We start from the raw sequence: 27,780 nt of genomic DNA, 5'->3' as shown, positions 1-27,780 counted from the left end.
CTCAAACAAAAATCTTCCTGTTTACTGTAATAAGCTATTTACTTATCTGTGCACAAGGTTGAGAAATTATGGAATAGGGATTCATGTATTTGCCCAGAGAGTATCTTGCATAGACATTTTGTTTAAATTTTCATTTATATTTTCAATTCATAAAAGGATTATATACTTTGACCCACTTATAAGGAGAGAAAATAGAGCACTATTTTCCCACTTGCTATTTACTGAGGTTGACAAGTCACTCTAAGCCCTCTGAACCTCATTTAGTTTATTTGTAAATGGAGATAACAACACTGCCTGGTAGAGCAAATGATATGATGTTAATTAAAGTGCTTTGACAACTATAAATATTATGTAAATATAAAATACTGTGTATTGTTATGCTACTTTAATAAGAATGAAAACTAGTTGGTTATTTCCCCATTATGCCTTTTGTAAAATAAGGATAGGACAGAAAGACACTATTTTGAATAATCTAATTGTTATGAGAAGTCTCAAATAAAAAATTTCTTAATTAAAATATTATAGATCAGAGCTAAAATTTAGAAGCCATTTAACCCAGCAACTTTAGTTTTAGATATAAGGAAAGAAAGACCCATGAAGGTAAATACTAAAAACATACACACTTACGTTGGGGTGGAAAGTCACGGTGGTGGAAAGGGGAGAATTAAACACAAACGTTACGTTTCCCAATTTGCTGTCATGTCACACTTGACTGAAGAAATCTAGGGTTAGGGTTAGAGGGCAGGGCAGGGCAAGTTCCAAGGCTGAGTTAAAGTTCTGCCAGATTATAGGAGTCATTTTAATTGGTCACTTTATTTTATTGGCCAATTATAAAATAGTAACAATAAAAATTATAACATGATGATGAGAATACACAGAGTAGTTATAATGGTTAAGCAACTCACTCCAATATTCTTGCCAGGAAAATCCCATGGACAGAGGAGCCTGGTGGAGTCCATGGAGTCACAAAGAGTCGGATACGACTGAGCAACTAACACAACCATTCTAAGACTATATAGAGGCAGCGTGAGTTGCTCGGTCGTGTCTGACTCTCTGCAACTCCACAGACTGTAGTCCCCCAGGCTCCCCTGCCCATGGGTTGCCATGGGCTTTTCTAGGGGATCTACCCAATCCAGGGATCAAACCCACATCTCCCACACTGCAGTCAGAGTCTTCGCCGTTTGAGCCGCCAGGGAGTCCTGAATTATGTAGTAATGTCTCAAGATTATATATATAAATATAAATTATGTGTATATATGTATGTATATAAGGGCTTCCTAGGTGGCACAAGTGGTCAAGAATCTGCCTACCAGTGCAGCAGATGCAGCCAGGAGACACAGGTTTAATCCTTGCGTTGGGAAGATACCCTGGAGGAGGAAACGACAACCCACTCCAGTGTTTTTGCCTGGAGAATCCCACAGACAGAGGAACCTGGTGGGCTACAGTTTGTGGGGTTGCAAAGAGTTGGACACGACTGAGTGACTAAGCAAAGTCACTTAATTTCAGCAAATGTTTCTGGAAAAGGAGTACATCAAGGCTGTATACTGTCACCCTACTTATTTAACTTATATGTAGAGTACATCATGAGAAATGCTGGGCTGGAGGAAGCACAAGCTGGAATCAAGATTGCCAGGATAAATATCAATAACCTCAGATATGCAGATAACACAACCTTTCTGGCAGTAAGCAAAGAAGAACTAAAGAGCCTCTTAATGAAAGTGAAAGAGGAGAGTGAAAAAGTTGGCTTAAAGCTCAACATTCAGAAAACGAAGATCATGGCATCCGGTCCCACCACTTCATGGCAAATAGATGAGGAAACTGTGGAAACAGTGACAGACTTTATTTTGGGGGGCTTCGAAATCATTGCAGATGGTGATTACAGCCATGAAAATAAAAGACGCTTACTCCTTGGAAGAAAATCTATGACCAACCGAGACAGCATATTAAAAAGCAGAGACATTAATTTGCCAAGAAAGATCCATCTAGTCAAAGCTTTGGTTTTTCCAGTGGTCATGTATGGATGTGAGAGTTGGACCATAAAGAAAGCTGAGCACCAAAGAATTGATGCTTTTGAACTGTGGTGTTGGAGAAGACTCTTGAGAGTCCCTTGGACTGCAAGGGCATCCAACCAGTGCCTCCTAAAGGAAATCAGTCCTGGATATTCACTGGAAGGACTGATGTTGAAGCTCAAACTCCAATACTTTGGCCACCTGATGTGAGGAACTGACTCATTTGAAAAGACCCTGATGCTGGGAAAGATTGAAGGCAGGAGGAGAAGGGGACGACAGAGGATGAGATGGTTGGATGGCATCACCAACTCAATGGACGTGAGTTTGAGTAAATTCCGTGACTTGGTGATGGACAGGAAGGCCTGGTGCACTGCATTCCACGGGGTCACAAAGAGTTGGACTGACTGAGTGACTGAACTGAACAAGAGAGCGCCTCCTGTATTATCAAATCCCTTGCTATAATTTGTTACAACTGATGAACCTATACTGACATCATTATCACCCAAAGTCCATAATTTACATCAGGATTCATTCTTGGTAATGTATGTTCTTTCTGTTTGGAGAAATATAAAATGACATGTATCTACTATTATGTCATACGTGGTAGCGTAAATAGTCTACAAAAATCCTCAGTGCTATGCCTGTTCATACCTCTCTCTTCTGCAATCCTCAGCTGAAATTTGTTTAAACACTCTCCATAGTTTTCCCTTTCCCAAAATACCACAGAGTTGGAATCATAAAGTATATAGCCTTTTCAGACTGGCTTCCTTTATGTAGTAATGTAAGTTCCCTCTAGGAATTTTCATGGCTTGCTATTTCTTTCATGCTCTGATTTATATTCCAATGTTCGGATGTACCCTAGGTTACCCACTCACCTAGTGCAGAGCATCTTGGCTGCTTCCAAGATTTGACATTATGAATGAAACTACTATAAACATCTTTGTGCATGTTTTTGTGTGGATATAAGTTTTAAACTCCTTTATGTAAATTCTAAAGAATGTGATTGATGGACTGCATGGTAAAAGTATGTTTACTTTTATAAGAAACCACCAAACTGTCTTCTGCAAACAAAGTCTTATTTCTTCCTTCCCCATCGGTATAATTTTCGTTTCCTTTTGTCTTTTTTTCTTTTACTGAAGGATAACTGTTTTACAGAAGTTTGCTGTTTTCTGTCAAACCTCAACATGAATCAGCCATAGGTACACATATATCCCCTCCCTTTTGAACCCCCCTCCCATCTCCCCTCCCCATCCCTCCCCTCTAGGTTGATACAGAGCCCGTTGAGTCCTTTTGTCTTATATTAGCCAGGAGTTTGAGTAAGATGTTGGAAAGGAATGGTCAGAGAGGCATCCATGGGAGAGCTTCAAGTCTCTCACCATTAAGTATAATGTTAGCTGTAGGGTTTTTATAGATTAAAAAAAAAAAAAAACTGAGCAAGATCCTTAAGTTTACTGACTTTTAAAAATCTTTATCATAAATGAGTGTTAAATTTTGTTAAAAGCTTTGTCTGCATCTATCTATATATATGATCACTTGATTTTTCTTCTAGCCTACTGTGATGAATTACTTTAATGAATTCTCAAATGTTGAAACTAGCTTGCATACCTGGGACAAATCTTTCCTAAGCTTTTTATAACCATGTATTTATCAGCTTTTCATCTTATAGTGGAAATATTTTTTACAAGGAATTTTATGGTATTTGCCTTTATATTCTGTATGTAAACGTGTTCACTGATGAGAAAGGAAAAGATGCCTAAAAGACTTAAACAAAATCTATAGAGACAATGCGAAGTTTCTTACCAAGCCTTAACTTGAAGCCTGAAAATGTCAAAATTATGAGCTTATTGTTTTGAACTTGCTATTCTGGCCCAAGTTTCATGACATTATAATGTTAGATTATAACTGGCTCAATACAAGAGATTTCAAAGCAGTGTCTAAAGAGAAAAACCACTAAGATGATTTATATTACTTTTAAAATGTTTAAAATAAAAAAAAAATCATTTATTTTTAAGTGCTGTAGTGGGAGAAGGCAATGGCACCCCACTCCAGTACTCTTGCCTGGAAAATCCCATGGATGGAGGAGCCTGGTAGGCTGCAGTCCATGGGGTCGCTAAGAGTCGGACACGACTGAGTGACTTCACTTTCACTTTCATGCATTGGAGAAGGAAATGGCAACTCACTCCAGTGTTCTTGCCTGGAGAATCCCATGGACAGAGAAGCCTGGTGGGCTGCTGTCTATGGGGTCACAGAGTCGGACACGACTGAAGCGACTTAGCAGTAGCAGCAGTGGTTTTACCATAGAATTCTATAATGTCTTTTATATTAGCATAGTAGGCAGCATTTTAATTTCAAACACTGACAAAGAAATACTGTGGCAGAGGTGAAAAATACCATAAACATATTAAAAGATGATTTTTACTTTTTTTGCTTTATTTTTTGCTGTATTGTCCTGGAAGCTAGAATACTGAGAATACAATGTTTAAGTGGTAAATGTAGGCAAATCTGTCTTATTTCTGATATAAATGAGCAAAGCATTCAGATATTTGCCATTAAGGACAATGTTATCTGTAGGACTTTCTCAGGAGTCACTCATGGTGAAGACATTCTCTTTTATTCCTCATTTTCAGACAATTCTTATCAGGAATGAACGATGGATTTTCTCAAGTGATTTTTCTTCATTTACTGATTGTATAATTTTAAATGATATTAATCTGAATTATATTGATTGCTATTTGAAGGTTAAATCAGCTGCTAGTCCTAGGATAAACTCCACTTGATCATGATGTATTTGTCTATGGCTTAATTTGCTTCATTAAAATTGTGCTCAGAATATAAAATATGTAATAATGACATATAGTCCGTGGTTTTCTTTTCCTGTAATATTTTTGTCTAGTTATAGAATCAGGTAGCAATGACCTCAATGAGTTGAGAAGTAGTTCTCTCCTTTTCATTTCTAAGAATTTGTGTAGACCTGGTGCTTCTTCTTACAACTTTGGTATAATTCACCAGTGACGTGATACAGGCCTGGAGTTTTCTTAGAAGGATGGTTTCTTAGTGACCAATTCTATAAAAGATATGGGGTTATGAAGGTTGAATAAAATTTGGCAGTTTTTTTCTCTCAGAAAATTTTTCCATTTCATCTAAGCCGTTGAATTTCTTTATACAGTGATTAAGAAATTATTATGGATATCTTTTAAATTATGTAGAACCTGTAATGAGGTCACCTCTCTCATTCTTGATATTGATAATTTGTGTCTTTTTTCTGAAGAGTTTATGTAGAGGTTTTATTAATTTTATTAATCTCAAGGGGTTCTACTGATTCCTTTTCCTGTTATATTTTTCCTTCCTTTTATATAAACATTTTGAGTTAGTTTGAATGTAAGGTAGAGGTCATGATGATAACTCTGAGTTCTCCCTTCTTTTCTAGTCCATGTATTCAGTGCTAGATGTACGTCCCCAAGCACTGTCTAATGGGCACCATATACATCATATACATATTGAGGTATTTTTCTCACTTAGTTCAAAGTACTTTCTAAGCTCCCCTCTGACTCACTGGTCACTCAGCTATGCATTGCTTACTTTCCAGATATTTAGACATTTTTCAGAAATTGTTCTGTCCTTGAGTTCCACTTTATTTCTGTTGTGTTCATAGAACTTGTGTGTGTGTGTGTTAGTTGCTCAGTGGTGTCCGACTCTGCACCCCCAGGGACTGTGGCTCACTAGACTCCTCTGTCCATGGAATTCTCTCCAGGAGATACTGGAGTGGGTTGCCCTTCCCTTCTCCAAGGGATCTTCCCAGCCCAGGCATCAAGCCTGCATCTCTTATGTCTCCTACACTGGCAGGTGGGCAACACTAGCACCACCTGGGAAGCCAACAGAGCTTAAACTCATGTAAATTTACTGAGCTTTGTTTCATGGCCCAGGATACGGTCTATCTTGGTAAACATTCTCTATATAGTTGAAAAGAATGTATATCTTGGTGATGTTGTGTAGAGTGTCCTATAAAGGTCAATACATCAAACTGACAGTGTTATTCACATATATATTATGACTTCCATAGTGGATTTATTTATTTTTTAAAAAATCATTTACAACAGCATCTCAGAAAACCAAATACTCAGAAGTCTGACAAAAGATGGAAAGTCCTATATAACTAAACTCTATAGAACCTTTCAGGGGGAAATTAAAGATCTATCTTACTAGAAAGATATACCATGTAGAAGAGTCAGAAGACTCAATATTGTTAAGAGGCCTATTCACCCCAAACTGATCTATAGATTCAATTTAACCCTAAACTAAATCTTAGCAACCCTTTATATAGAAACTGAAAAACTAACCATAAAATTGATAGTGAAATGCAAAGGACCTCTAACAGCCAAAACAATTCTAAAAAAGAACAAAGCTAGACAACTAACATCACCTGTGATATTGGCATTACAACAAACAGAAGGACTGACAGAAATTAGAGTCCAGAAATATGCGTGCATGTTAGTCCCTCAGTCCTATGTCTGACTCTTTGGGATCCCAGGGACTGTAGCCCGCCCAGCTCCTCTGTCCATGGAATTCTCCAGGCAAGAATACTGAAGTGGGCTTGCATTCCCTTCTCCAAGGGATCTTCCTGCCCCAGGGACTAAACCCGTGCTTCCTGCACTGCAGGCAGCTTCTTCACTATCTGAGCCACCAGGGAAGCCCAGAATCCAGAAATATAATTCCACATAAATGTGTTTTAAAAGGAAGGTAAAAAATCAGGAGAGAAAGAAGAATCACGATGCTGGGACAACTGGATATCTATATGCCAAAAATACGAACTTCAAACCATTCCTCATGACCATATGAAACAAACCATAGACTGAACTATACGTTCTAAATTCTAAAACTATGAAAACTGTATAAGTAAACATAGGAGAAAAAGTTTGTAATCTGGGATTCAAAGATTTCTTAGATTTACCATTAAAAACATGACCTGTAAAGAAAAAAAATAATTTAAACTTTGCAATTAAAAAAAAAATCTGCTTTTTAAAAGACACAGTTAAGAGAATGAAGAGACAAGTCAGACTGAAAGGAAATATTTGATAATTATACATCTGACAAAGGACTTGCATCCAGAAGATATAAAGGACCAAGACTCAACGGCAATGTGCTTGTGTGCTGATGGCGTCCGTGTGCTAAACCTGCCCACTCGTGTCTGACTCTCTGCTGCCACTGTTTAGTCGCTAAGCTGTGCCCCACTCTTTTGTGACCCCACAGACTATAGCTCGCCAGGCTCCTCTGTCCTTGGGGATTCTCCAGGCAGGAATACTGGAGTAGGTTGCCACGCCCTCCTCCAGGGGATCTTCCCCACCCAGGGATTGAACCTGCAGCTCCTGTGATGGCAGACAGGTTCTTTACCACTATCGCCACCTGGGAGGCCCCTGTTACAACAACCCATTTTTTTTAAAGTGGGCAAATTATTTAAATAGATACTTCAAAGAAGATTATAAATGGCAAATTAGCACATGACAAGATGCTCATATCATTAGTCAGTTGGGAAAGCAAATTAAAAACACAGTAAGGCACTTCAACATAAAATTATAATGTCTAAAGATTGAGCGTACAAAGTGTTGATGAAAATGTAGAGAAACTGCAGTTAGGAATGTCAACTAGTATAAAGACTTTAGAAAGCAATTTAATAACTTCTTAAAATTTTAAAGTTGTACACTCTAATTCACTTATTCCATTCCTAGGTAGATTTTCAGCAGAAAAATGAAAAATGAAGGCGCGTGTCAGTACAAAAAAAGACTTGTACGTAAGTGTTCATAGCAGCTTACTTTGCAGTAGCCCTAAACAGGAAACAATCCAAAAGTCTGTCAATAATTGATAACAAATGTGACATATTCATATAATGCAGTTCTACTCAGCAATAAAAAGGTGAACTTCTGAAAACCATTACAACATGGACAGATCTAAAAATTATGCTGAATGAAACAAACTAGACCCAAACAAGAAAAGAGAAGTACAGACTGTGTGGTTCCATTTATATTAAATTTTACGAAGTGCCAACTAACATACAGTCACAGAAGGTAGATCAGTGCTGGACTGGGACAGGAGGTGAGAGCGGGAGGAGGAAGGGACGAAAAAGGCATGAGAAAGATCTGAGGATGAGAGGTGTGTTCATTACTTTGTGGTAACTGTTTCACAAGTGTATACATATGTCAGTATTTTATATATACATATATATAGTATACGGCAATTACATGTCAATAAATATGTTTTCAAAAAGATTGAAAAATTATGGCTATTAAATATTAGACATTTGACATTCTCTCAAGACTGAGTGAAGTCTGAGACTTCAAGGCAAAAAAACGGACAGTTTTTGCTGCCAGGGACAACATTCCAGTTTTCCAATGCAAATTAAAATTTTGGAAAACACATACTTGCTGTCAAGAGATTGACACTTGCTATTATTTTTCCAGTGAGATTAGGGATGGCATTAATGAATGTGATCTTTTGATAGTGCATAATGAATTATGTCACTGTTCGGTCACTTGATATTTTCCAAATGAGAAATGACAAAGCATGATGCTACAAAAATCACGCATTCATCTTACAAGATCAACCAACTGAATTAATGTGACAGAGTATGAAAAGTTCAGTGTGGTTTCACATCCCACACGGCAATGAACCTTCAAGAAAATTTAGCTAAGTCTACTGTGGTAGGCAGAATGTGAAGATGGCATCCCAGTCATGTCCCACCCTAATCCCTGGAACATGTTTAGATGTGTGAACATGGTTAGAGGCCACTCCCACGATTATATTTTGTCATGCAGCACAGCTGCCCTAAAGGCAGGCAGCTTGGCCAGGTGAGCCTGTTCTAATCACAGAACCTTTCAAAACAGCAGAGTATTCTCTCAGCTTTTTTGAAAAACAAAATAGAATGAACCAAAAACCTAAGAGCAAGTTAGAGAAATTCAGAGCATCTGAAAGATGTGACACACCAGGTCTGAAGATCAAAGAGTGTGGAAACCTGTGAAGAGCTGGGAGATGCCCTTGGCTCACAGCAAGAAAAGAAAGAGAACCTCGGGCCACTTCTCACCTGCAAGAGATGAGATTCTGCCACCACCCAGGAGGAGTTTGGTAGTGATTCTTCCCCAGTGCCTCCAGACAAGAACTCAGATATACTGATTTTTGGCTTTGTGAGACCCTGAGCAGAGAACTCAGTCAAGCCTGCCTGGACTTCTACCCTACACAACCGCGAGATGATAAACGGATGTTATGGAAAGCTGCTAAGTTATGATCATTTGTTGTGCATAAGCAGAAAGCGAATACACTTTCCATAAATCAAAATGCACATAAACTCAGACCCATGTTGAACATTGTTTAAAAAAGAAAAAAAAAGGAATAAAATTGGAAACAACCAAAGTGTCCATAAACAGAAGGCCAAATTAAATTATATAAAACCAAATAATGGAACATTCTGCAGCCAGTATAAGGAAAGGTAGAACTATATGGATGAATAGGAAACAATGAAACCATGTTATATTAGAGAAAAAAGAAGGTTTTATGATTTTAAATAATTAAAAGATTTGCATAAAATCATGGTATTCTATATTAAATATTTTCTTGGGAGGGGGGAACCACAAAAAACTAAATAGTTCACTTTGGATTAAGATTAGATTGTTGAGTAGGAGGTTTTTATTTTTAATTTTCTGCCTTCATTACAGTTTGAATTTTCTAATGAAATTTATTATTCTTAATCATTAAAAAAATATCAATAAAGGTTACTATTTAATGTCTAGATAAACACTTTCCTGGCTCTCTTTCAAAGCTATCTTTTGTTTTATTCAATTTGGACCTCCATCTGGAATTTGTTATCATGCTCCTTTAGTCAGTTACAGTAACACCAAATTACTTTTCCTCATCAAGTCTGCCCCACCTCTCAAATCTAACTTTTTCAGTGACATCCCTTATTATCTGGGGGCATCATCTGGATTATGTAAATGTTTTATGTATTCATAATACCTAAACATACTATTTTAGGTAAAATCAGAGGCTATTCAACTGTTTTTAAAATTTTAGACTATAGTCTATTTTTCATAACTGTATGAAAGCTACTTTGAGATTTAATCACAAGTAGTGTAAATCATGCAAATATATATTGCCATCTTGAGAACGAAAATGATTATAATCTAGGAATTTTGCAGTTACATGGTGATAAAGAAATATTCCAATAGCAATCAAACCAGCATGGTAAAATTGGACCAACTGTCCTTAAATTATGAAAGGATTATGTGAAAAGTTTTCAGTGGGCAATCAGCAATACCAGGTTTATGTGATACATATTCAAAGTTAGAAATATTTTTCATATTCCTTTAAGTTTCTTCTTTTAAAATGAGTAAACAGTTAAGGTAACAAAGCAAATGCTTATCAGTTATTAAATATTGTATTTGTAAATCTTATAAAGATCATATTTTGCCTCTGATTACATTTTCTGCAACAGAAAGACGCATCAATATAATAAAAATAAAGATATACGCTATCAGTTTGATGTTATCCTTGTTTGTTGGCAAAAGTAGTTAACCAAAATATCTGGCAGTTTTAAAAGTCACCAGAAAAAAATACAAGGATAAATTCCAAGAGAGATTACCTTTTTTTTGTCCACAAGTTAAAGAAGTTCGAAGCATCTGTGACCCAAAGCATTATGGTCTTATTATGTACAACTAACAAGAGGAGGTGTGGTAATGTACTTGTAAAAGGACATGAATGAACTAAATTCTTAGTACTACCATTACTATAAAGTCCAACTAGGCAGACAACTTTTCTAAATAGTTTTTCTCACAGAAACATTATATATAACTAAATTCCATGTGTAACTGCAATGTAATAATATATTTCCTTTTAAAAAGGTTGGTTGACATTTTCTAGAAAACAGCAAGTATTAGAGACTATAAAAACAATGAGTACATGTACAAGCTCTTCATCATGAGGAAAATGTTAAAGAAGTCACTGGAAACTTCACAAGGAGAAATCAAAGAGACAATATATAAAAGCAATAGAAAGACATTAAAATGCCATCGAGGAAACTGCTAAAACGGTATTACCTGGAACCAGTTCCATAATGATGTAGATAGGCTGTCTCTGTGTGCAGACTCCTATAAGTTTGACAATATTGGGGTGATCATACTGCTTGAGAATTCTGGATGAGAGAAATATAAGAATAGTCACCATTTAAGTAGTAAGCATTGATTTATGATCATGTGTAGTGTGCACAAGTAGAATACACAATTTTTAAAACGTAAGTACGAACACAAATTATGATAAATGGGATGCATGTAAGTTTTGATAAATCTTGGAAAAATAAATGAGTCAGCTTTTAATTAAATATTCATATAAAAATTAGTATCCACTCTGAATAACTAACAACCATGCTAAATCTGAATAACTTACTCAGTCCAAAATATGTGGAACTCTTTTCAAAGCATCTGCTTTTCGATGCCCTCACAAAAGCTGAAGAGTATTAGTGGACCAAAAACTGTAAGCTGTTAGGGCAGCATCTTTTTGTTTAGTTTTGTTTTATGTACACAATTCATTTAAAATTTAAGAACAATTCATATTGGTAAATGCTATAGAGTAATCACTTCATATTTAGATTTCATAATACCTACTTGACAATCATGGTCAATTTCAAATAGTATAAACTCAAAAGTTTTGAGAAGCCTGGCAGAAAGTTTAAACAATAAGTAATATTAGATTTAAGTCAAAGCAAGGAAGTTTTGGTTTGGATAAAGGTAGAATTTCAGAGGGCTATAAAAGTAGCAAAGACTCATCTACAGGACTCCAAGCATGAGTTAAAAATAGATTAGATGCCCTCACAGGTCTGTTTGCCCTGATGATTCCTGTTATCAAATGATATTCCATATTATCCTGTTGACACAGTTATAAACTCACTCATATTTGAAAAAACACAGGTTCCTTCCTAGGAGAATGAAAAAAATAACTTCATTTGGAGAAAGATGAAATAGTTTATATATGTGCTGTACATGTACAACTAAAGCAGAGATAGCTCTAAGAAAAATGTCATAAATTGAAAATGTTCAATGTTTATTAACAAATGAAGACAGACTAGGAAGAATTCTAGAGATTAAAAAAAAATACTGTTAATAACAGAGTTTGCAGTTTCTATGATTAATTAGAAAGGGAGTTCTAGAATGATTGACTTTAATCCAAAATGTCATTTCTTAGGTTGAAAACTACTTAATAAAGAAATTCTACAAAACAGCCAGGATGAACCCAAATAACATTAAATATTTAAATATATAGATCTATCTTCTAATTAAAAGATACTTGAGAGCTTGCAAGGATATCACTGTAATTTTTAACAGAAAATTTCATAGTTTCACATTAGAAGAAGAAATTAAACTCTATTTTTCAATAAACATTCACAAATTAGAAAGCAAGATACTTTAAGATATCTATGAATAACTAAAATGATGAGCCTATGAATTTCAGTTCCAATAGGATGCTTTTAAATTCATTATAGAGTATTTTTTCTGATTTGCTGGTGATATATATGAAAAATGCTTGCAATTTTATTCCATAGATATTTAATAAATGTACCCAACTAGCTTAATACATTGCTATAAATATCTATTGTTTACATGGAGAAATGACATCAAGATGCTCCACTCCACAGGATTTAGTTCTCTCATTGCATGTCCTCTGTTATTCCAGGGCACTTTACGGAGCTTTGTTTTCATATACAATGCCGTGAAAGAGGTAACACGCCCCCCACCCCGCTGCCCACACACACACACACATTTTAGGAAAGCTTTGCTTTTATATACAATGCCATGTAGCAGGTAACAGGCCCTCACACACACCTCTTTTCCTTCTTCCCTTTACACCAATCTATGATCTATACACCCTTCTTCTCTCCCTCCCAACCACCCAACCACTCATCTGTACAGCTCCCATTCATATGTCCATTCTCTATCCAAAGCCCCTTTCCATTTGTTTTGTGTTTTGTTGTATATACTAGATTTTACCACTAACTACTTGCAATATAGAGCTGGGAAGTTGCAACATTAAATTTTAGCTAAAACATATAAGGGAAGACAATCATTCTAGGAGATCAATTAGAAAACAAACAATGCAAATTTTGGAACAATGTCAGACACTGAGCTGAAGAGGAACTCTGAGATTCTCAGAAAAGAACAGTGACAGCTGGGAACAAACAATCAAGCCATAACATCTAAGGAGAGTAAAGAAAATGTCATTAAATTCTCAAGGTATATTTACAGTAAGTATTTTATTTGGAGAATACAGACTATTTTTATTATAAGGTCAATCACAACACTACATATATACATATGTGTATATGCATGTGATAGAAGCAAGAAATACTACAATGTTTTTTTTAATGACTTGAAGAATATTCACTGTTCTTAGCATCTGGCTCTTTTGACTGTAACTGCTAATTGACCTAGAGTCTCACTTCAAAAGAGAATCTTTCTGTTTTCAGACTGCCTACTTTTGAAGTGTCTACTTTTGAAGACTCTGAAAGTACCTATTTCTAATTCATCAAATCATAATTTAAGATATATTCAAACTTACATTTTAATGAATCACTTTTAAGTAGTACATATTAACATTATTTTAAAGAACTCACTTGGCTTCTTGTAAGAATTTTATTTTCAGTTCCTGAGGAAGATCTTCTTTACACGTTTTAACAGCAACAGCAGTTTTATCCTTTAATACGCCCTTAAATACTTCACCAAAATTTCCCTGAAAATACAAACATATTTATCATTTGGTGTGTAAGACAGTCACATAAGTCTTTGCAAAATTCCAGGCAAGCATGTAATGATGAGTTTTGAGTTAGAGTACTCTGTTGGCTTTATTCAATTTCAAGTATAGATAAAGACTTGGCATGCTGCTCTTTCCAATTCTCCAACTTTAAATATACTATTCAACACTCCAGCCATTCAGGAGACTGAGGCTTGAGGGGAATGGGAAAGGAAATGGGAAAAAACTGTAGTAGTGTAAAAGGAAAGACTAACACTGTCAGAAGTACCTAAATTTCACTCCGCCTAGTCTTTACCTTCAAGCTCTACATTTTGGTATCAGTGTATTAAAAAAGTCCCCATTAACGCTTACAGGTAAAGCCACGGTGCTGTAAGGTGATTAGGGGCACTGATGCACACGGCCAGGACTGAGTGGAGAAGAGTGAGAGAGGCAGAGCCGTCAGCGGTCTCTGGAAGGCGCCAGGGAAGGGGGGGCTTGCCCAAACGCAAGCACCACGGCGAGTTCATCTCTGCCAGATGTCTGAGCTCCAAGCCTTACTCTATGGCTTGAACATACTCTGATTTAAAATGCCTTATTTCTAGTTTGAAGTTGCTTTTATGATAAGTATGAAAAAAATAAGAGAAGATCTGGAAAGCCAACATGACAGCTGTCTTTAGGTGTTCTAAGTCCTCCGTACGCATGTGCACTCTTAGCTGTAACTGTAATAAGCAACATCATAAATAGCTTTAATGCTACCACTGTTGAGCAAGAAGTAACTCAACGAGGGGTCTGAAAATCCATGAGTATGAGTTCTAAGATCAACATAATTCTTAACAGTCCACGGTATATAAATTTTAACTGTTCTTAATAATTGAAAATTACTAAAATGCTGATTTTAATAAACTCATTATTTATTAGCTAATTGCTCTTTGCTTAAAATAACATTGATTTTACTTATATTAAGCATACTTTGGTATTTAAGTAATGAATAGTATTACTATTAAATCTAATATTCAACTCAAATATTTATTGAAAACGATGACTGATTACATGAAAAGTAAACATCCAATAAATTCAACAGAGTACACATTCATCATTAGCTAGAAACAGAAAAAGTTGAGCTTTATATCCTTCCGTGTTATTCAAGGGTTTTTTCCTTCCCACAATCATCACATCATTTATTATATCAGAAATAGACCCAGTAAAGGTGTTAGTATACATGATTACTGCTAGACCGTTATTTACCTGAATGATTCTGAAGCACTTAAAATTCATTAACATTTAACTCACTGGAAGACACTTGCTGACTAAATTAGCAGGACCATTGTTCTCTCTGCAAGCGTTCAGATCCCCCTCTAGAAACTGCTGTCTTCCTCTTCACATCTCAGACAGCTGCTCTCATTTTTCTCACCTCAGCTGATCTCACCATCAGTTCTTCAGGCCTTCAACCCACACACCACAGCACTGCCAGATTAACTGCTGCAAGAAACACTCCTGCCTTCTTCAACATCTAGCCTTCCACAGCCATTACTCTCTCAGCCTCTGTCTAGCTCCCTCTTGCTACATGTATCCTAAATTCAGACAGGGATTTCAAAATATGTGCTCTGCCTTCTACATACTTCCCCTCTACTTCCAATCAAAGAACAAGCTGACTACTCCGGAAGTGCATTTCTGCCCCTCCTGTATGAAGAGATTCCTGATCTTCCCCAGATTATTTCTGTCCTTCCTGAACACTTGTCATCCCATTGGCCCCTTGGTTCATTTTTACTGGTCTCTGCCCTATACAGACCTATAGGTCCTGGCTCATAGGAAGCATTTTAAAACTTTAAACATTTATTTAACAGTCTTCACTCAGAAGACGTCAACTCTATTAACAGTGATCAAGGGAGGAATCTGAAACACGGAGAAAAAGACTCTGCTTCACAGACCACCTCTTCTTCATCCAAACAGGTCAGGAAAAAGGATAGGCCACCCACTGCTCCCTACCACCTAGCAGGCACAGCTTCATCTCCATTGCTGGCTCCACATCCATGAGGCTAAGCTTAATGGTGTCTCTTGTCTTGTTTATGTCTGTCCCCACAGAAGGTCCTGGCGGTCCATCCCCACTCTTTGGTTCTGATCAGGCAGGGCGGACTCCTGCTGTCTCCAACTATTTCTCTTCTATCCCCAGCCTCCACTGTGTCTTTGGGAACTTCCGGTCTATCATTAAAATTTTATCTTGATCTATTCTTTGGTCATGCTCTTCACCTTCTTGCTCTAATAGAAACCTCACTCTCACTTGAGAACACTCAAATGGTGGGTGAGTTTCTTTTGGCTTCTAAAATTGTGATTTCCTTTCAGTCCCCTATACACATACACCAGGCCTTCTCCCAGTGCCCTGGAGACAGAATAAAGGATTCCACTAGCTGTCTGTCACTGCTTTTAAAATGTTCTCTCTACTGCCTTCCTAAAAACCCCTAGCTTTGAAACTTTATCATTTGATTACATACCCAATACCCTGGCTAGCAGCTACTGCATTTGAAAATATTTTCCCTCATTTGTTGACTATTTGAGCTCCTGAATCACTGCACCAGGTGTTACTCCTGTCTTATACTTGGAAATTTCAAGAGACAATTAAGGATCCTTCCAACACTTCAAACTGTTTTGTGATCATCTCTCCTCCAATGATCTGCATTCCAAGTTATTTTCTAGGTTCAGATCTTAAACTCTGCCATCACCAATAATGCCACTCCTCGATAACATCTATTTCATTTATCTCATCTTCTGGCTGGCTTTCATTTTTCTAGCTTACTTCCTCTAGTACCCAGACTGAAAATTCCTTGACCCTATAAGTTCAGTTCAGTTTAGTCACTCAGTCGTGTCCAACTCTTTGTGACCCCATGAACCACAGCATGCCAGGCCTTCCTGTCCATCACCAACTCCTGGAGTTTATCCAAACTCATGTCCATTAAGTCAATGATGCCATCCAACCATCTCATCCTCTGTCGTCCCCTTCTCCTCCCACCCTCAATCTTTCCCAGCATCAGGGTCTTTTCAAATGAGTCAGCTCTTCGCATCAGGTGGCCAAAGTATTGGAGTTTGAGCTTTAACATCAGTCCTTCCAGTGAATATTCAGGACTGATTTCCTTTAGGATGGACTGGTTGGATCTCCTTGATGTCCAAGAGACTCTCAAGAGTCTTCTCCAACACCACAGTTCAAAAGCATCAATTCTTCGGCGCCCAGCTTTCTTCAGAGTCCAACTCTCACATCCATACACGACCACTGGAAAAACCATAGCCTTGCCTAGACAGACTTTTGGTGACAAAGTAATGTCTTTGCTTTTTAATATACTGTCTAGGTTGGTCATAACTTTCCTTCCAAGGAGTTCAGTTCAGTTCAGTCGCTCAGTCGTGTCCGACTCTTTGCGACCCCATGAATCGCAGCACGGGGCTGTGATTCATCATCACCAGGCCTCCCTGTCCATCACCAACTCCCAGAGTTCACTCAGATTCACACCCATCAAGTCAGTGATGCCATCCAGCCATCTCATCCTCTGTCGTCCCCTTCTCCTCCTGCCCCCAATCCCTCCCAGCATCAGAGTCTTTTCCAATGAGTCAACTCTTCGCATGAGGTGGCCAAAGTACTGGAGTTTCAGCTTTAGCATCATTCCCTCCAAAGAAATCCCAGGACTGATCTCCTTTAGAATGGGTAAGTGTCTTTTAATTTCATGGCTGCAGTCACCATCTGCAGTGATTCTGGAGCCCAGAAAAATAAAGTCAGCCACTGTTTCCACTGTTTCCCCATCTATTTCCCATGAAGTGATGGGACCAGATGCCATGATGTTAGTTTTCTGAATGTTGAGCTTTAAGCCAACTTTTTTACTCTCCTCTTTCACTTTCATCAAGAGGCTCTTTAGTTCTTCTTCACTTTCTGCCAGAAGGGTGGTGTCATCTGTGTATCTGAGGTTATTGATATTTCTCCCAGCAATCTTGATTCCAGCTTGTGCTTCCTCCAGCCCAGTGCTTCTCATGATATGAACCTCCAAATCTTTAGATCCTATTACTTTTTATTGTCCATTACACCCTTAACAGCCTTGGTTTCTTCCTTATTCAGCTTAAACTCCATGGCTCGTAATTACTGTCTACCGAACACGCCCAGCTTCTTTATTCCTCTTAATTTACAGAACCCCCTTGTCAAATCCACAACCCAGACCAAATGCAGCATGGCCTTCTGGGCTGATACAGTTCAGTGTGGATGGAGAAAGTCCACACCAGTGTTGACTAGTTTCACTTTAAGAACACACACCTCTAGGGGGTCCTTAATACTGTTCAGTAATTATTATACAATTCCCTAGAACATGAACACTCTCATTCTAATTAACTTTTCCTCACCCTTCAGCTCCCTTCTTAAAGATCCCGTACCTCCCCTACAACCTCATTCTCAGCTAATAATCTTGCTTCCTGATTTACTGAGAAAACTGAAGCAATTTCCGACTCTCAGGTCCACACTGACCCTCCTACCAATTTTCCTTGCTGTTACAAGATGAACTGTGCTTCTATTAAAGTCAATCCTCCATTGTAAACTAAATTCCATTCCCTCTTGTCTACTCAATGATATTATTTCAGCAATTCTCATCTCCTTTAAAAATCATGAGTTTTCACGACATCATTCCCAGCTTCAAACCAGCATGCTGCTTTTCTCGGGTTAACCAACAGCACACAAATCATTTCTTCTGAAACCGCCACCGTCTGTGCTTCCTTTCACAGCAAAGCTTCAGAGTTGCATCCTTGCCATCCCTATTTCCTCTCCTCCCATTCTCCCTAATATATATTCCAGCTTGGTTTTCACATAAAACATGCTAAAGAAAGTGCTCAGTCAAGTCACCAGGAGTCTCTCCATTGCTAAATTCAGTGATTCTCCGTCATCATCTCATTTGACCTCTCATCAGTGGATGCCACCACCGATCACTCCTTCAAATACTTTTTTCTCTTGGCATCTAAGGCATCCTGTCTCCCAGTTTTCTGCCTTTCTGGAGATTTCTCTTTCTCAGCCTCAATCTTCTTGCTTCTCTTCTCTGCAGCCTCTTGATTTTGAAGTGATCAGAGCTCAAGCTCTCTCTCCTCTTACCTAGACTCACTCCATTGTTGAACTCATCGAAGGAAACCATCAAGTAAGCGACAACTACCGATTCTGTAATTTGATCCACGCCTCTTTTCTAAACTTCAGACTTAATACCCAACTGTTTTCTCAGCATCTCCACTGGGAAGTCTAGCAGACAAACCTTAATATTTACATGCAAAACCCCTAATCTCAGTCCCCAAAACCTGGTATACCTAAGCCGACCTCCTCCATGTCTCACGCCCCAGTTGGGTCAACCATAACAACAAATGCAGAACCCACCACATTCCCCCATCTCCACTGCCACTTCTGTGATCTGACCAGCAACCATCATCATTAGTTAGGTAAAGACAAGAGCTTCCAAACCTTCCCAGCCTATTCTCAACACGGGAGCCCGAGTGAACTCTGTAGAGGGTATGATCATCTCACTCCTCCAGGCAAAGTCATCCCGCAGCTTACCCTTTCACACATATTCAAAGCCAAAGTAACTACATTGACCAGCACGGCTTGACATCGTCTGTGCCACCTCAGCCACTTGTAGTCTGAGTCTGTTCCTTCTTGCCTACTCAACTACAACAAACTGCCTCTCCAGCTCATCAAATGTAATTTGCATTGATACTCCCTCTGCCTAAAATCCTTTTCCTCATTTGACCACGTGGCTAAACCCCTTCTTGCCAGGTTTTTATTGGAAAGTAACAATTTTGATAAGGCTTACCTGGATTCCCCTATTAAAAATCGCAACTCCAACCAACAGCACTCTAAATTCCTCATGTTTTCACAGGATTAGCACCTTTAACATTATGAAGTTTACCTATTTATTGTTTATTGTTTGTCTGTCTTTCCCTGCTAGATAGAATATGAGCTTTACAAGGGCGAGGACATTTGTCTACTTTGGTCATGGATGTATTCCGAGTTCCTTGGGGAGTGCCTGGCATACAGTAGGCATTCAATAAATATTTGAGGAATTAATATTTTTGATTACCAGCTATCAAGCACAGTATGAAGAAATACGGTGCTCAGTAAAAGTTACAGTTACCACATCAACTTTATGTTACTACTAAATCCCAAAGTATGTAAGTATAGGTTAATCCTCTTTTTTTCTCATGCATTTTCAAGCAGTATATGATAAACACTCAGAACAGGTAATGAAAATATTAAATGACAATTTTCAACTCAGAAATATTTGCTGAAACTAAGCTATGTGCTTAGTCACTCAGTCATGTCCAACTCTTTGCAACCCCACAAACTGCAGCCCACCAGGCTCCTCTGTCCATGGGGATTCTCCAGGCAATACTGAGGTGGGTTGCCCTATCCTCCTTCAGAGGATCTTCCCAAACCAGGAATCGAACCCAGGTCTCCAGCATTGCTGGCAGATTCTTTGCCGTCTGAGCTACCAGGAAGCCTGAAATTAAGCCATACATGTCTCTAAAGTTGAAGTGTTTGTTTTATTAAAATGATTAAATTTATTAAAACGGGTATATGCTACTGCCTTGTCATTGAAAATAATTATTCTTTCAAATAACCTTACCAAGTAAGGACCTAATGGGTAAAATTCCTAATATGTGAAGTATCGTGTATCACATATTAAACTAAACATAAAAATAACTGAAATATCTCTCTTTAACTGAAAACTTTTTTTTACTTAGTACTGAAAAATCTGCCCTTCTCAACACACTTTTTCAGTAACTGGTTTAATCTTATAACTTTATATTTAATTGTATTTTCATAGAAATTACTTTATTTCTTTGTAATAATTTTTAGCCCAATAACTGATACCGAGTTACTTAAAGTAATGAAAAAGTATAATATTTCCTTAAGAATTATGGTTACAATAGAGGAAATAAACATAATAGCTACTGTAGCTTGAAATTCTTTAGAATTTACTTACTAAATAAGTATTAGCAATCAATAGAAACTGTTTTCTAATAGCAATTTAATGCTCCTATTTGGAAAAATATTTTTAAAATAATAAGGATTCTGCAAAATAGATTGTTTCAACAGGGATTCACTTTCTTAACACATAGCGAGGCTAAAAAATAGGGGAAATCTGTCAATTCATCAAGTTTACATTTGAATCAAGATAAGTAATGGATAATCATTTATTTCTTTACTTGAAATGCTGAGCCTTAAATTCTAGTACTGATCACTCAGAAGTATACGAGTAACAGTTTTCCCTACCTGGATTTTACACTATTTTTTCCCTTGTATTATGAACCCCAACTCAATTCAAACTTCACTAATTAAGCCATCGATAAAGACGTTAATGCTTATCTATTGGAACTCAATTATAAATCAACATGTCCAAATAACCCATTTGATTATAGATATAATATACTTTCATATTGCCTTTGAGTTGGAAATTTCCAACCAGTTTGAAGGAAAGTGACTTTACCGTATATATAGCTACTTCCTGTGGCCATGAGCAGAGCCAGCTACAGAATGGGTGCATTGAGACATGTGTCCTGCCCACATCGCTTTCAGATTGAAATAACACGGCCCATGTTGCCACAGACTGTGATTCTATGCACGTCCTGAGATCCCTGAGAGCAGGCCTGCATGTTTTCTGACCATGTGAACCAGACACACATGGACTAAGCCCACTGGTGTACACATTCTTATTACCTCACAGCTCCTCTCCAAATCTCAGCTCACTAGTTTTGGTTTTACTACAATGTAATAAAAATTATTGTGGCTTTTAATCCTTTCAGAGGAAAATTTACATTATTTTTTTAAAAGTCAAGGTAATCCTTAAACTTTTAAAAGATTTTCATACTTCTTTTACCACGAACTCCACAGTTTGTAACAGATACGGCACCGTGTTCTTCTAGGTTCACGTGTGAATGTACCCTGCTGTGTGCAGGAATATTAGAAAGGCTTTGAAGAAACAAAGAATCACAGAGTTCAAAATCACTATCAAGACTTCTGGTCATTCAGCTCAGTGGATTACATACCTTGCCCAGTAATTCTCCTAATGTGACATCTTCATGATTGAGAATCCACTTCTTATCCTATGGCAAAAAGAAAGAATGGTTTTTTAGCTTAGGTGAGAAACGCAATTGCTCTAAGATGCATTTGAGGCCGTGGCATATAGACCTAAGGGATATTTCATTCATACCATTCAATCAACAGCACACGAAGAAGCTGTAACCTCAAGAGGTTATAAAACAGATTTAAGAAGTGTTACTACACAACAGAACTTTAAGATCTACATTATAGCAAACTTTTATCAGAGTTCTCAGACTTCAAAATGATGGTATCCCTATAACTAGAACACAGCATACACTTTCCTCCCACCATAAAGCTTAGGCTACGCTGTTATTTGTCATTTCAGAATGTTGTGTCATCAGTACATGAGGAAATTTCATTTTGCAATGTTAAATTTCCAGTCCTCACTTCATCATACAGAATTATTTTTCTATCCAAACCACATTCCTAAGATCTAATTTTTCCACAGCTGGTCATGAGTTATGGCTGCCTATTAGAGTGAATATAGACCCACATCTTTCCCAAGTAATTTCCTATAGCATAATAAAGCAACAAACATCAATTACAGTATCATCAAGGCACACACAACCAATGATGCAAACATGCATTATAAAAGAACACTCCATTATCTGACCTCAGGAACTAATCACTACTTAGGGAATATTTTATCATCTAAAAAGTCTCAGCTATGAGAGTACACAATGCTGTAACAGCAGAAAGACATATAAATTAAAGAAGGAAGAAACGAGGTAGGAGACAGACCGGAGAAAGGAGGGGAGGGAAAATGAGGCGAAGAAAGAAAAATCCTAGAGTGGTATGTTTTATTCTTTATGTAAAAGAATTTGCATTAAAGCATAGTATTCCCCCACTACATAGACTGAAATATAACTGTGATCTGTCGGACCAATTGCGACACATAGTCAAACATCTTGAAGTAAAAACTCACCTCAACCACAGCTTTAAAATGTCCTGGACAGCCATTTTGAATTAGTTTACCTTCTGAAACACTCTGTACCCAGCCACCACCCTCTGATAGGTCAACAAAAGGAACAACAATGATTGTTTTGAAAGAACACTTTACATGTATGATCTGCAGGGGTTCCTAACAGGCCTCCTCAAACGTGCTACGTTGGCATTTGGATTACTCTGGACTAAAGGCAATGGAGACCCTGCGGACTCAAGGGAAATTTTTACCTCCCTCTTAAGAATTGAAATATGGTGATCTGCCCACAGTAACAGTCATTACCAGAAATAACTTTTCATGACCTATCTGAATGACAGGGCAAACATCCAATTACTAACACCTGCTCTTCTTTTCTGAGAATTACCCTCCTCTCTGAAGCCTCTGGCTCCTATACATCCCTTAGCTCAGGAGGGCATATATATCTTTTAGATTCCTAACTCTAAACTTCTCATGTCTATGTACATGTACAAAATTAGATTTGATTTTTTTCTCCTGTTAATCTGTCTTGTGTCAATTTAAATGTTAGACTAGTCAGAGAATCTAGAAGGACAGAGGAAAGTTTTCTGCCTCCATGACAAGTCTTTCAACCCAAGTATAAAAGAAGAACTATAAAGGTCCTGGAAGAAAACACAGGAGAATATCTTCATGACCAAGCGTGTAAGCAAAGATTTCTTAGGAGACAAAAAGCACACACACACACACACACACAAACCTGGAATTCATCAAATTAAAAACATGCATTTCCCCAAAATCTCGTTAAAAAAAACGAAAAGTCCAACTACTATCTGGAAGAATATTTTTGAAACATATATAAATGACAAATCATTTCTATGTAACACAGAGAACACACACCTCAAAAACAAGATGACTAACAACTCAATTTTAAGAATTAGGTAGAATACTTAACAAAAGAGGATGGACAAATAGACAATAAGCACATCGAAACATGTTTAACATCATCAGTCAGTAACATACAAAAACAAACCACAGTAAGATGCCACTTCATATCATCAGAATGAAGCGCCTTCTGTTTACAAAAGCCAAGACACAGAGACAACCCACACGCCATGGGCAGGTGAATGGATAGAGGTGATGTGGTATGTGTACACACACACACACACTCATACACACACACAGACTCACACACACATTCACACAGACTCACACACACAACACACACTCATACAACACACACTCATACACACATTCACACAGACACACACACTCATACTCAATGGGTTATCACTCAGCCATAAGAAAAAATGAAATAAAGCCATTTGCTGCAACACAGATAAGCCTAGAAATTATCATATGAAGTGAAGTAAGTCAGAGAAAGACAAATATATGATATCACCTATATGTGGAATCTTAAAAAATGATGCAAATGAACTCATTTACAAAACAGAAACAGATTCACAGATACAGAAAACAAACTCATGGTTATCAAAGAGGTAGGGAGGGATGAATTAATTAGGAGTATGGAATCAGTAAATATAAATTATTATACACCCGAAACCAACACACCATTGTAAATTTACTATACATCAATCAGAAAAAAGAAATGCCTTGAAGAGCCTCTGTCTGGGAAAGGGTCCCTAAGTCTGAAATTTAAATAATGGCTATGGTGGCTCAGATGGTAAAGAGAAGGAAATGGCAACCCACGCCAGTAATTTTGCCTGGAAAACCCCATGGATGGAAGAGCCAGGCAGGTACAGGCCATGGAGTCACAGAGAGTTGGACATGACTGAGTGACTTCACTTTCACTTTCATGGTGTTACCTGGGGTTAAAGATGAGGGTGCTACTGTCGTCTCTAGGGCTGTAACAGCAGAAAGGGGTATTATGGCCAGAATGGCTGTTATCTAGAGGGTCACTCCTGGTTTGAAGTCATGAAAATCACCTTTCTACTGATGGGCAGAAAAGCACATTAGTTGGGAAGAAGACTAACTGGATAAGCAAATCACTGCAATTGAGGAGGAGTCCGTTAAGAGTAAGATTACTCTTAATCTGTTTTAGCTAAAAACGAAGGTCAGAAGGAAGGAGCCTAGAGCCTCAGAATTTAGATTTTTGAGTCTGTCTGTAAGAGGAAGGGACAAAATACCCAAAGGGAATCCAGTGACAATTTGATAGCTGCAATTTAGCAGAAATATGGACAGAGGGGCAAACTCCAATCTGTCAAACTGGAAAAACGCAGCAGCACTTGACACATCCCTGAAGAGGGGAACGATCCAACTCCTCCCTTACAAAATAAATGAAATACTCCTACCGGGGCTGCTGGTTGAGAAAGGCAAGCAACTTGAGACACACGATGACACTAAAGCTTCACTGAACACTACGCCTCTGACCCAGGTCATGATGAATATGGTAACAAAGGAGGTTTCCTATAACTTTATCCTTGGGGAAAACAGAAAGTAAATAGGCAGAAACTCCTCAGAAGAAAATTCCAAGGTAAGGCAGGGAACAGAGACACTGAGTCACATGGAGTCTGGAGAATGGAGCGCTGCTGAAGGAGACTGGATCCTTGACTTGCCCATCATCTTTACTGACCTCTCTTCTCCCCTTAGCACACAGGAAAGAAAAGCCACACTCAGAAGGACTGCCAGAAACAGCTGCAGCTCACTCATCAACAACTGTCCCAGGCCTGGTATGTTCTACAGAGATTACAGGGCTTCCCTGGTGGTTGAGAGGCAAAGAATCCGCCTGCAATGCGGGGATGTGGGTTCGATCCCTGGGCTGGGATGATTTCCTGGAGAAAGGCATGGCACCCACTCCAGTCTTCTTTCTGGAAAAAGCCATGGACAGAGGAGCCTGGTGGGCTGCAGTCTACGGGATCATAAAGAGCCAGGTGCGACTGAGCGCACATGGAGATTATACCTAATATTCTTATCTTTATCTTTGCTCTGCTCTCTATAGAGGGGAAGTAGACTTGTGCAACCTTCTTGAATGTGGAGAAGAATCAAGAGGAATGGATGCAGACTGCCTGCAAGAAACATGAGTAGCAGTGTCTTCCCTAGTTTTGCAGATTTACTAGTACTGCATGAAAACGAAAGCTGCACCAAAGTATAAGTCAATAGAAATAAAAGACATAAAACTATGAATCAAAATTGTAATGAATAGAGTTAACAGTTTTGTTTCATCTGCTTGCTAGTGATTTATCACCATTATATCTACAAACGGAGAAGGCAATGGCACATCACTCCAGTACTCTTGCCTAGAAAATCCCACGGACAGAGGAGCCTGGTAGGCTGCAGTCCATGGGGTCGACGGGAGTCGGACATGACTGAGTGACTTCACTTTCACTTTCATGCATTGGAGAAGGAAATGGCAACCCACTCCAGTGTTCTTGCCTGGAGAATCCCAGGGACGGGGGAGCCTGGTGGGCTGCCATCTATGGGGTCGCACAGAGTCGGACACGACTGAAGTGACTTAGCAGCAGCAGCAGCAGCATATCTACAAACCTACATTCAAAACTAATGATTAAATTTCCCTGATGCAAAAGCTATAAAATACTTGATTTAGACTATTCAAATATTCTTGACCTTAGGGTTTTATGATTTAATTCATAAGTATTAACATTTCATTACTATGATGAAAGAAACTTATACTTTTTCCATTTATCAGTTACCTGTGAAAATGAAAAAAAAATTTTTTGAAACATCAAATTATTTGGTCTAAATTGGACAACTCATTTTGAAAGGGGGGAATGGAAGGAAACTCTAAGACCTGAATACATTTTCTAAACTATGAATTTCTGGGGAATTCCCTGGTGATCTAGTGGGTAGGACTCGGTGATTTCACTGTCAAGGTCCCAGCTTTGATCCCCTGTCAGAAACTAAGATCCCACAAGCCTTGTGGCACGCCCCCGCCCCCAAAAAAGAATTTCTGGGTTTTGTCAACTGATCAGAATATTCTTTAAAACTGCCTAAGAGCAGACTTAGAGCCAGCCCACAGTACAGGCAAGGGGGCTTCCCAGGTGGCACCAGTGGTGAAGAGCCCACCTACCAACAAGAGACACAGGATCCCTGGGTCAGGAAGATTCCCCTGGAGGAGGAAATAGCAACTCACTCCAGTGTTTCTGCCTGGAGAACCCCGTGGACAGAGGAGCCTGGCAGGCTACAGTCCACGGGGTCGCATAGAGTCACACACGACTGAGCAACTGAGCACGCAGTCACACACAGTACAAGCAAAGCCACGTAAGTATTACCGCTTGTCTGAAAACCAAACTTTTATAAAGAAAAGCTAGGGACACATTTTTAACATGTTCCCAGACACGCTTGCTTGCTGAATCTCAGAAGAACCTCCATTAAATTGAATGTATCATCTCCACTTCACACTGAAAACCGAAGCCTTGAGAAGATAAAATTCTGACTGTGATCACACAGGTACTAAGTTTGAGAGTTAAGAACTTCAGTCTTCTGTCTTTTGGCCTACTGTTCCAACATATTCTGTTTTGATTTCACTAGTCTCTTCAGTGTGGTAAAGAACATTACATTAAAATAAAACTCAGTAGTATAATACTTATCTGACTCTAAATAATACATATATCATATCATGTAATTAAAAAGAGTCAAATGAAGAACATACTATCTATAACACGAATCAGTTCAGCTCAGTCGTGTCCGACTCTCTGAGACCCCATGAATCGCAGCACGCCAGGCCTCCCTGTCCATCACCAACTCCCGGAGTTCACTCAAACTCACGTCCATCGAGTCGGTGATACCATCCAGCCATCTCATCCTCTGCCGTCCCCTTCTCCTCCTGTCCCCAATCCCTCCCAGCATCAGAGTCTTTTCCAATGAGTCAACTCTTCGCATGAGGTGGCCAAAGTGTGCCATTAATTTTTAAAATCTTAAATATTTATCTACTGTATATGATAAATGAATGTTATGTTATCAAAGAGCCAATTCATGCCACATTGTGGAACTACCCTAGAGGTAAAAATTTTCAGAAAGTCTGAGACCTTTAA

General features: G+C 38.3%; 1 protein-coding gene across 20 annotated transcripts in view; it reads right to left on the bottom strand.

The window, feature by feature from the left end:
• FER (FER tyrosine kinase) overlaps positions 1 to 27,780 on the bottom strand; it is a 458,023-nt gene that overhangs the window by 126,208 nt on the left and 304,035 nt on the right. For 19 of the 20 annotated variants that reach the window (XR_015168399.1, XR_015168400.1, XR_015168396.1 and 16 more), the window contains 3 exons: positions 21,819 to 21,875; positions 13,654 to 13,769; positions 11,087 to 11,181 (listed from right to left, as the gene is read on the bottom strand). Coding sequence is in view for 14 of the 20 variants with exons in the window: in XM_086413354.1 (XP_086269480.1) it covers positions 11,087 to 11,181; positions 13,654 to 13,769; positions 21,819 to 21,875 (268 nt within the window). In the remaining 6 variants the exon portion in view is untranslated. Of the gene's footprint in view, positions 1 to 4,421; positions 5,074 to 11,086; positions 11,182 to 13,653; positions 13,770 to 21,818; positions 21,876 to 27,780 lie in introns of those variants that run through there. The other variant, XM_086413367.1, reaches the window with a different exon arrangement.

The sequence above is a fragment of the Bos grunniens genome, chromosome 7 (assembly GCF_055505025.1).
Source record: "Bos grunniens cultivar Pamir isolate PY7600 chromosome 7, Bosgru_T2T1.0, whole genome shotgun sequence".
In the NCBI taxonomy this organism is placed as follows: domain Eukaryota; kingdom Metazoa; phylum Chordata; class Mammalia; order Artiodactyla; family Bovidae; genus Bos; species Bos grunniens.
This window is presented reverse-complemented; position numbering and strand designations above follow the sequence as displayed.